Raw genomic sequence first — 10,806 nt, forward strand, 5'->3', positions numbered from 1 at the left:
ATCATTTATATTTTTACAACAACGTATCAAATGACAGAGTGAAAGGAGTCGCCCTAGTGATAAACCTACTGAGACTTATCACCTCCATCTGCGGCTCCCCTCAACTTTATGGAGCTTTATAGCAAGTTTAATTTCATTTTCACTAACATGTTTTGGCTCACGCTCACTAGCAGGTAGCTAACTCAAAATTAAATTCTAAGTCTAAATTATCCAGGAGATTATTGTGTATGTATGTTGACGAACATTGCAGTTATCATTAAAAGAGAAATACCACTCTGATAACCAAAGTTGAGCGATTGACACAGTCCAAACCAGTTCCAGCCTCCATTTCACATCTCTAATCCACTCCTCTGACTGTGCCGTGCTTCACAATCTGCTAACTCATCCTTCTTTTTGCTATCCAACTTCCAGCTCTCTTTCCAGTAAAAAGTCAACAGTCTCCATCTTGGATGACATCGGCAGCATGTTTGACGACTTGGCAGACCAACTGGATGCGATGCTGGACTGATCTCCTGCCCACGCCTCGTTTCCAACAAGCCCTCTCCCTTTTTCTCCCCCATCATGCGTAGGTGTATCAAGAAAACTCTCCCAAGGCTCGATGCTGGCGCTCTGAGAGAGTGTGTGTGTGTGCGTGTTTTGAGCGTGTGTCCCTCCTTGCGTGAGCGCTTCTCATGTAGCCTTGACCAGTATACTGAGGAAGGGAGTCCTCTTCGTCTGGTGCAGTAGCTCTAGTACGCCTCCCGATGCGAGGAGGCCGCTCCCACACAACCTCTGACCTCTGCAGCCAGGCCAGCCGCCGCCGCCGCCGCCGCCGCCGCCCAGCCTCAGATGGCTGTGTGGATCGAGAAGCACAATCATTTTTCCTCATCCTTTTATCTCTACAGACTCTGGATAGGACAGAGATCCTAACTCAGTCCGACAGGGAGACAGACAGATAAGCATATTGCTTAAGCAAAAATAAGCACATAAACTGACTGACAGACAGGCAGATAGATAGATAGCTAGATAGATAGACAAGATGCATACAGATGAGACACCGGAGAGAATTTTTAAAAAGCACATGAAAAAACGACAGGCCGCTTTCTGAGTCTGTCTCAGTCCTGCGATGTCAAAAGGATGCATTTTTCCAGATGAATCGTAGCCTCCATTTCTCTTCTGTGTGAGTGGAGGATTGTGGCTAGCCGGACTTCCTGACCTGTGTGTTGTCTCTCTTTCATGTTGTTGTTGTTGCTGTTGTTGTTATTGTTGCCGTTGTTGTCGTTACGAGCGTGTGTAGTCCCTGCTGATGCTCATGTCAATGTCCTCCCTCTCGTACAGTAGTTATTCTAATGATCAGAACGACGATATAGATGTGTGTCCATGAATTTTGAGACACAAACACACACACACACACACAGAAATGCACATTACATTGGTTGTAATCTCGCTGGTGTTCTGCTTTGTTGGTGTTTAGCTCCATCTATGGAGGTTTGCTTGGAAATGATTCACATACACATATACATACACACATTTACATGCAAAGACACATATATACAAGCACACTCATGCGGTGTATCCCTTTGTCCTGCTGCAAGTGAACAGTGTTTTTAAAAGATAATCCTATATTTCAATGCTTTATATAGTACATCCAGTATACATACATAGAGTTTATAATATACCTGGGTATTTGAGCTGTTAGAGCTCCCTCTAGTGTTGGTTAGTGAAACTGCCTCCAATCTGCCCACCTTCCATCTTGTCTTCCCCCCTTTTTATCTCCCTCTGTCTGTTTTGTTAACTCTGCATCTCTCTGTGCCTTGGTAGTGTTCTTTCATATATTCAGAATATTCTCTTTTTTTTCTTCTTGATTCCCCCCCCCCTGTCCCTTTAACGTGTTTTCTGGTTCCTTACAAACCCTCGCTCCTTGTGTGTGATGTCAAAAGTAGCTTATAGGTTGAGTTGTGAGTCCAATATGGTCCCTTAAAAATCAATCACCCTGTCTGCAGTCCTCCTGTAACCATTGAGAAGCCTCGTACGAGCCCATATAAGCCCCCGTGTAAGCTGTAATAAATTGGCTCCGCTCTTCCTTGGCTCCCCAGTTTTCAGTGGTCCCCCCTCCTCATGTAGGCCAGACAGTGGATCAGCCACCAGTGTTCATCCCAATGAAGAGTCCACTTGTATTTTTATGCTCTTTGAAAACAAAGATATATTTGAAAGACAGATGGTTCTATGTGAATAATAATAATAATATTATTAATAATAATAATAATGATGATGATATTATAGACATTGAATTGAGGTGAGCTGATTGAGCCTGTACATTTATGGTTGACTTCTGGATGTGTTGTGACGGCTGTTGTGCCATGGTTGGGTTTAGGTTGTGTTTCTGCTGTGACGATGCATTCCTGTACAGCTGTGATCAGAATAAATGTATAAATTAAACCTTACACGACTCTTTAAGTGTGGTTCTTTTAGATACTCATACTCACTTTCTCTTTCCACAACATGTTGGAGGATAAGGTTTTGGCCCAGGTGAAACAAGAAAGGGTCTTCCCCCAAACTGTTGCTACCATTAAAGACAGCAGGGTCATGCGATCTGCAGTATCTTTTTTTGATTTTGGGAGGTTAAATGACATGAGGAGTTTACATTCTGCAAACAGTGCCTTTATTACTTTAAATATAAAGATACTTCTTCATATTTATGTTTATTATCTTGTTTACTCATCCGCTGGTCACTGAGAGTTAACAAAATGTTGTTGTATTCAGCCACAATGACAGATAAAATGTCTTATGTCTTATGGGCCAACAGATACTTTTAGACTAAATATTTTAGAGAGTTTTAGGCAAAAAAATTACATTAAATGTTTTCTTTCTCAGAATAAACATACCAGACAGTGAAGAGAAGGCACTGAAATAACATTTAAAGTATAATGTACAGAGATTCAATTATTTAATTAAAAATATAACTGGGCAATTAAATAAGTACATTGAAAAAAATATATGGCTTCTTAAATCATGAGAAAATTGTATAGGGTTTGGTTAGTGGAGGCTTTCTGCTGGGGCACTTTGAACTCAGCATTTATCAAGTTCTTACCTTTTTATTGAAACAAAACGTAATAAAACTGTTACCAGATCAAAAGTAGGCCTGATAATAACATTTCAACCATTAACAGTATGATTTTAACCTCCATGAAATAACTATTTTATCGTTAGTATATAAAAACTACAACTCCCAGCTTCTGCCTCTAAGACTCATGGGAGATGCTGTTCAATGCTATCGTTGTTTTATCGTCGTTAAAGCGGGTAGTTGTTCAGAAAGCGTGCTCCAGTATATTAATGGTGCACCGATAAGCATATAATATGTCCAGAAAGTCCCATAACGAGTCCTCCGCCTTCAGAAAGGTCAACGAAAGTGCTGCTAGATAACCAACCAGCCCAGAAAGAGGAGGGACTTTCGCGTTGGACGGAAGCCGTATAAATACGAGCCTCCTCGGGTACCGTAGTTCTTTGGCAGCATGGCAGCAGAGAGGGAGACTCGTTTCTGCGTTCAGTCTTTTCAAGCTTCACCTCATTGCAGCAGAAATGACCCGAGCAGGTCAGTTCTGCATGAAGAAGGCTGACCAGAGAGGAGTCACACAAACTAGTGAGTATTATTTACATTGTGACATTTTATTATAATTTATCATGTTGGTCTGAAAAGCAACACGTGGCTGACCTGAAAGGGCCCACCACGCGGTGTTTGTCCTTCTGAAGCACACAAATGGGGATATGGGAGCTATGCAATGCATGTTTTTACTTTGAAATCTTGTTTTTCATTTGTTACTTTAAGTATCTTACTTTGTATAAGAAGATATAATAAAGGAATCTTGAATCCAACTTCCATTGAACAGCTCAGAGGTCCCCCTTAAATAGACTTTAATATCTATGGTATTGCACTGTGTGACTTATATTTTGAAATGGTTAACATTACAACTGGTTCAGCTGGGATTTTTCCTGAACTTTGCTTTTCCTCTTTCATCAAAGGTCACATGGAGTCAGCACCATGATGACTTGTATGATCAACTGAGATGAAGAAACTAAAGATGACCTGCCTGAACAAAAACAACTTGTTTTAAATCTCAATCCCCCTCTTTCCCCTGTACAGTTAATAAGTGGTAATGGGGGAGACTTTTGATGGATGGTGACTGAAGACTCTGGGAGCTGCCTGAATTCAATCCCTCAACGCTCGAGAATGAATCCTGAGATTGGAGTTGAATTCCTCGCCAGGTGAGTTCACACATTAAAACTATTGTGAAATGAGAATTATTATAAAACAGCCGGTGATGACAGACTCAAAATAAACTTTTCTGACACCTACTATGAGAGCTGTACTGCAGCTCCTGATTCGAACTTTATTCTGAGGCTTTATTAGTCTATTAATCCACTCTTTACATCCAAATTGTCACTTTTCCTAACTTTTGTTTAATCTGTTCACTTTCCTGAAGGCTGAGAACTTCAGAGCTGGCTGTGTGAAGATGGAGGTTCTTGTTGTCCGGGACCCAGCGGGGGGTTTGAGAGCTGGTGAGTCCGTGCACTATGTTTGCATTAGAGTAACTTCTAGCCGGTGATGACAAACTAAAATATAAACTTTTCTGACACCTACTATGAGAGCTGAACTCCAGCTCCTGATTCGAACTTTCTTCTGAGGCTCATACATTATATGTACGTACACATTTAGTTTCTTATGTGAATTAAAACAGAGCTCTTTTACAGGTTGATTAAGACTCAAATTCAAGATCCTGACGATGACTGGTCTACTTTATTGGTAAGTAGAAGTGGTTTAGCTAATGACAGTTTCTGACACCTTTGTATGAGAGCTGCTTGCTCCTGATTTTAACTTATGAGGCTACAAAGACTCATATTTCTGTTTGTCACACCGACTGTAGTCTGACCTGCATGTCTCTTTCAGGTTCCCCAAATCCTTTTATCCAAATGTCACCGCGGGCCAGAAAACTGCTGCGTCGAGCGACTGGAACAAACCTGAATCATGAAACTACAGTTTTTAAATGCACAATGGTGTCTGAATATTAAAGCTACTGTCTGCATCAAACTGTAAACTTGTTTTAATAAACCGTAACTGAGTTAACTCTTTCTGGATGTCTGACGTTACTGGGAAACCTTCATACTCTAGTATTGCTGCATTTTTGTAATACTCAGTTCTTGCTCTGCGTCCGTAAACCAGCTTGTGTTTACTACCAACAGTCGAGCTTCAAAATAAATATGCACCCAGATTTACATAGAGATTATAGTGATAGTGAAACTTCCAGGATATTTGGTTCTAGGTTTCCATGATGGAGAGCTAGTGTGTACACTTCCAGGTTTCTCAGGACACCTTGAAACCAAACATACTAATAAAGTAAGTTTGCTTGCCAGGAAAGATTTAAAGGCCTAAGAATCTGCTTGTCTAAAGCCAATTTGGTATTTGTTTACCGAGAGTTAATGTTAACCTGTTAGATGGACACAACAGAGACACATTCCTCATTTCAGATGTGTGCTCACAGCTTGAAGCTCCATAAATCTTGCATGTTTACATTCACTAAAGAGTTTTGAAAAGGATGATAAAATGAACCTTTATAGCTTCATATGGAGCCTTTTAACGTTTGGGTCACAGATGTCTTTGAATTGGGTTTAAAAGCAGTACAGAACCAATTAGACCTGAGAGATTAGGGAATAATACAATAAGTTAGAGAATCCAATTCCTTTTTTTCCTCAATACCTGAACTGTGTGTATTGGCTGATATTGAGTAACAACCCTGTATAACTGCTGTCATTGTTAAATGTTGCAGCTGGTAAAGAGGGAGCTCATCTTGAATATTTCATACTACTGGGTAGCTTAATCTATAATCATTTATTAGTTGATTCATATTTTATATTAATGTGAATTTTAGATAGTGGGGTGTAATGAAGTGGAAGTTAATAAATCCAAATTGTGCTTTTGTGGTACTTTGGTAGATAAATGTGCTTATTTACACTCCACTGCTTCTAAATTCAGACTCTTCAGATATTAAACTTTACTGCAATGTATATCAGTCTCCTTGATTACTAATAATCAGTATCTGTATTGTCCCTGAAAACAACATCAATTCTTATTTCACATCCCCAGACCAATAACATATATATAGATATAAACATATAAGATGAGAAATCCTCATCTCAGATGGTTTTTGTGACTTACTAGCCCGAGAAAAAAAAGAAAAACAACATTTTTTGGGTCTTTTGTGTTTTTCAACCTCAAATTTCTCCTTTTTGCTCTCACCCTCACACACAAACCGACCTCATCTCCGGTCATCTGAATAGTAAATGAACTCCCCCGGCTTGTTTATTCCTCCGGAGCCTCCTCATTTGCGTGTTTTTGTTTTTTTTGCGTGTCCGGATTTCCATACAGGATCCGTCCTCGGCTCCAGCCCTCGTTTGACTGTCAAAACCGGGCGGCTGAGGGGGGAGCTCGTTTTCTCCGCCCTGCGCATCCCGCATCCAGTCGCTACCGGAGACGAGCGCAGGGGAGTGCCCTGCACCGCGGACAGCCGACACACACACACACACGCCTGCTCACTCCTCCTCTCTTCTTCTTCTTCCTCTTTCCTCCTGCTGCACTGAAGCCCGGATCCTCTGCCGGGGACAACTGCACCGACTCTCAGCGTTATTGTCGCCTGCATCCTCCATCAGCTCGGCTGCACGTTAAATCGACCAGCGGTGGTATTGCTCCGGTGGGCCCCCGACGGTAAGAGCGGTTGTTGTTTGTGTTTGTGTGTGTGTGTGTGGTGTGTGTGTGTGTTGTGTGTTTGTTTCATCCACATATAATAATCACAAATACATTCTGCGTTTGACCTCCTGTGTTTTAAGGCACACTGTGATAGCATCTATACTCGTCTTTATCTCCCCACACACACACACACATACACACACACACACCACACACTGATGTGTATGTGTTTTAAAGCGATTCTATTGCAGGAGTGGATGTGTGAGCCTTCTAACATAGCTGCTTGAGTGATGGAGACTGCTGCCCTGTTAAACACATTAGGAGCAGATTTATAAATGGAAATGATGAAGGCTCCTTATTCATCGTGGAACAGCTGGCTGCAGCAGGATGGATGCTGGTGGAGGAAACCGGGCAGCCGACTCTTAGATCCATTAAAAAAAGATGAGAGAGGATGAGAGGGAGGAGGAGGGAGAGACAGTTTCCAATAGGGAGACTTAACTGATCCAGGGTCGGTCTGAAGTCTCATCTGGGCCCTCTCTCTTCTCTCCTTCTCTCTCTCTCCTTCCTGCTGTAATGTGGCCCTGTGGCCAGGGGTGGGGCAGACTTTACAATAAGTACAAATATTAAGACAGTAAAGGCAGGCCGGGGCAACTTTTGTTGGATCACTCCAGGGTATTTAAAAAATTTTTTTAAAGAGCCAGATATATAAAGAGAGAGTGTGTCTGAGAAGTTGAACTGCTGAAGTTGAGTATAAATTCCTTCAAATTGTACTTTAGTGTTATGCTGCAACTTGATTTTACACTGTAAATCCTACTATCTTCATAAAAGAAGTGCGTAAACACAACTTAACCCCAAATCAAAAATGAACCAGTAACTCATTTGTGAGTATTTTAACTATTAGATTATATAATTCCAGTTTGAGCCATCGACTCGTTTTCTTTAAAGTTGACTTTATATTTATAATAAAACGGCTACCATCTTTTTGATAAATCATTAAGTGTATAATTGTTTGATAAATCATACGTCAGCTGTTCTGACAGATAATGTAACAATTTGCTTTAGTGGAAGAGAAACATTTGCATCTTCATTTGTATGAAGATGCATTAAGATGCAAGTCTTCAGATAAATTCTGTTAACACATGTTAAATTAATTTGGAGAAATGCTGCATTTGAGTGTAATATACTCACTAGTTTTAAGTACAATTAACTTAATTTACCTCGACAATAAATGAGATACTTGTACTCAATCAAAGATTCATTCATGCTTCATCTGTCGGAGTTAATACATTTAAACTGTTCAATTAGTTTCCTCAAACAGTTTGAGTTGAACGAACTTCCAGGTTTTTACTGTGAAAGGATTTTTTCCATTTGGCGCAACTTATTATTTTTAGTTTAATCCAACCCGTCCTGCAGTAAATCATATCTTCATGAAGGTTATTATGGCTTTTTAAATTGTTTTAGAGAGGTGTTGATTCAATTGTACAATCAAGTTGTATTCATTACACCTCTCTGTATAATTCAGTCCAACAGCACCTCAAACTACATCCCTAAAAATATCAACAACATTATTACAGGCTTTATGACGACTGACTGTTGTAGTATTAACTTGTACTTATAAACATGGAAATACTTTACAGATAGTATAAAACATTATAATCTCTTGAAACAGGGTTCATTGCTGTAGATAAAATTAATAAAAGCAGCTTCACATTTGTACCAACCGGACCTATTACAACCATTGCTGTTAACATATTATTATTTAACACAGTAATACTTCTACTTTTGGTGGTTAAGGGCATTTTCCTGCTAAATTCTTCTAAACTTTTACTTTTTTTAATGATTTATAAGTATATTTCTTCATTTCATTAACAAATCCCATGAAAATACTAAAACCAGCTATGAATTGATCCTTTTCACAAATGTTGTCTGTAGCAACAGAGGAGACAGCTCAGAGGAATAAAACATATCAAAGCCACACTGTTACCGTGGCTGACAACTTCCTTTATTACCATGAATACATATTGTAGTTTATTTTGAGTTGATCCCACATACACCGACCACGCTGCCTCAAACACTCAGATGTGTGATAATGCCGGTGAAAATAGTCCCCTAATGAAAGTACTATTTATTATTGATTGAGTAACATTTGCTGAAGGCTACAGTGCCTGGTTATGGAATTACTGAGCCTATTTTTAAATATGAAACTATATATATGTGACCTGATTTTTACTGATTGACGTCGTCAGTACTATCCAATAGGAGGGGGGAGAGCGACAGACGGGAGGGAAGCTGGAAAATATGAAGAGACGGACTAATATACTTTTGGTTTTGGTCTTTTTCTTTTGTGGGATTTTCTGGCAGTAAGAAACTCACAAACTAGAGAACTTCTACACTGAGTTGGTTCTACTTCTACTTTAAAGTTTAAGGTTGAAACAAGAGAATGTCCCTCACTAGCAGAAGCACTCATACACAAGATGCTTCATGGGAAAAATAGTATTTGACATATGGTCTCAATAAATGGGTCAACAACATCAATATGCATACGTCCTATTAACCACTTCCTCTGCGGTTCAGTGAAGCTCCCCAAAGGTTTTTTTTTTTAAATCAGATATTGTAATAGATAGATAAGCTAATAGACAGATTAATGCTTCCCACCAATGTGGTCAGAGGATGACTTGAAACACATTTCTGCTTCACATTATCACAGATGTTTTTTCAGAGTCGTCCTGGTAGCTCACTTTGAGTCCTGACTGCAGTGGCCCCGGTTTGAATCCGGCTCCATTACCCCTCTCTCCCCCTACTTTTTTGTCCATCTAATTTATTTTTTAATATACATATATTTTGGGGGCTTTTATGACCTTCAATTGATAGTGACAGGAAAGGAGGGGGGGGGTGAGAGTAGGCAAAGGGCCACAGAGTCGAACCCACGGCCGCTGCAGCATGGACGCAGCTTTGGTTCATGGGGCACCAGCTCTACCAGGTGAGCTAACAGGGCGCCTCCTTTCTGGACTATCAAAATGTTTTTTAAAAAGGCACCAAAAAATAAACACGGAAGCTTTTTTTACACCAACTTTCCTCTTTTTTCACGACTCTTTGGTCGCTCTGGTACGTGGCTTTTCGGTCAAAAACCACAAAGGCTAGAAACCACTGAAACAGTGACATCTTCATTGTACAATAAACACATAATTACAGTTTAGTTTGCTCTGTTCACTGTAGAACTTCACATATTTGCTCATGTGAAAGCAGAAAGTTTTTTTTTATACAAGATTGAACTGTAGCTGAACTTCACTGGCTCTCTTACAACAAAACATTTGGTTCATTTTTTTTTTCTCCTCGAGTTTTGATGCGACATCTGTGTGTCTGAACCGGTAATCGACTCAAGCTTCAGTCTGTTGTGTGTTTTATTTTTCCTCTGTGTGCGTGCGTGAACAGCAGAAGCATCATGGAGGAGTTAGACGTTCCACAGATGAGGAGAGAAGTGGAAAGCCTTCAGTATCAGCTGGCAATCAACAGAGAGAAATCCTCCATCACCGTTACTGAGTGAGTGTGTACTGTACACACACACACAAGCTCTAAAGTATCAAGTATCAGATTTGTGCTGACGCTGCGTGTTTTTTTCTGTTTGTAGACTGGTGAAGTGGATTGAGGGTTGTGTTTGTGAAGATCCATTTCTGAACCCGGAGCTGATGAGAGCCAACCCCTGGGTGGAGAAGGGCAAGTGTGTGATCCTCTAATGGTCACACACACATGCACACACACACATACATATGTTTACCTATGTCACTTTTGGGGGCATTGCATAGACTTTCATTTCCCATTTATTTCCTGGAGATGAACCATAACATAACCACCAATAGTTGAACCTTAATCTTAACCTTTTTTTCCAAAGTGGGGACACGTCTTTTGTCCCCGATTGGAGAAGCCATCCCTTATTAACTGGTCTTAAGTCTGAAATGTGTCCCTGAAGGTAGCCAGAGTCACACACACACACACATAATCACGGATGCATATAAACTAAAGAATCATGCACACCCACACTCAGAGTCACGCTGCACTAACTCACTCATTTACTCTCTCTCTCTCTCTCT

At 40.3% G+C, this 10,806-nt stretch overlaps 2 protein-coding genes, 1 long non-coding RNA gene and 2 other non-coding genes across 8 annotated transcripts in view; all 5 read left to right on the forward strand.

The window, feature by feature from the left end:
- The window catches only part of LOC118327379 (caskin-1-like), a 24,695-nt gene extending 22,283 nt beyond the window's left edge, over positions 1-2,412 (forward strand). For all 3 annotated transcript variants that reach the window (XM_035660710.1, XM_035660711.1, XM_035660712.1), the window contains one exon: positions 412-2,412. In XM_035660710.1, coding sequence (XP_035516603.1) covers positions 412-508 — 97 coding nt within the window. In that variant the 3' untranslated portion in view covers positions 509-2,412. The remainder of the gene's footprint in view (positions 1-411) is intronic.
- A 1,048-nt stretch (positions 2,413-3,460) lies between these two features.
- On the forward strand, positions 3,461-5,106 carry LOC118327172. 2 transcript variants are annotated; one of them, XR_004796675.1, is made up of 5 exons: positions 3,461-3,619; positions 4,000-4,242; positions 4,461-4,536; positions 4,729-4,780; positions 4,925-5,106. It is a non-coding gene; the product is annotated as an uncharacterized LOC118327172 (long non-coding RNA). The 2 variants fall into 2 exon arrangements; XR_004796674.1 differs by having other exon boundaries at positions 3,463-3,619; positions 4,121-4,242.
- Positions 4,291-4,381, forward strand: LOC118327657. The gene has a single exon (XR_004796714.1). It is a non-coding gene; the product is annotated as a small nucleolar RNA SNORD60 (small nucleolar RNA).
- On the forward strand, positions 4,575-4,666 carry LOC118327658. The gene has a single exon (XR_004796715.1). It is a non-coding gene; the product is annotated as a small nucleolar RNA SNORD60 (small nucleolar RNA).
- A 4,991-nt stretch (positions 5,107-10,097) lies between the features above and the next one.
- On the forward strand, positions 10,098-10,712 carry LOC118326371 (guanine nucleotide-binding protein G(I)/G(S)/G(O) subunit gamma-13-like). Its single transcript, XM_035659350.1, has 2 exons — positions 10,098-10,258; positions 10,347-10,712. The coding sequence occupies exons 1-2, from the start codon at positions 10,161-10,163 to the stop codon at positions 10,450-10,452; spliced, it is 204 nt and encodes a 67-aa protein (XP_035515243.1). The 5' UTR covers positions 10,098-10,160; the 3' UTR covers positions 10,453-10,712.
- Positions 10,713-10,806: the final 94 nt, after the last annotated feature.

Source organism: Morone saxatilis, unplaced genomic scaffold (assembly GCF_004916995.1).
Source record: "Morone saxatilis isolate NCDOM2014 unplaced genomic scaffold, NCSU_SB_2.0 Contig17, whole genome shotgun sequence".
In the NCBI taxonomy this organism is placed as follows: domain Eukaryota; kingdom Metazoa; phylum Chordata; class Actinopteri; family Moronidae; genus Morone; species Morone saxatilis.

Coding starts and splice junctions, on each gene's coding strand:
- LOC118326371 (XM_035659350.1), top strand. CDS start 10,161: ATGGAGGAGTTAGACGTTCCACAGATGAGGAGAGAAGTGGAAAGCCTT. Junction 10,259..10,346: donor TCCTCCATCACCGTTACTGA/GTGAGTGTGTAC, acceptor TTCTGTTTGTAG/ACTGGTGAAGTGGATTGAGG.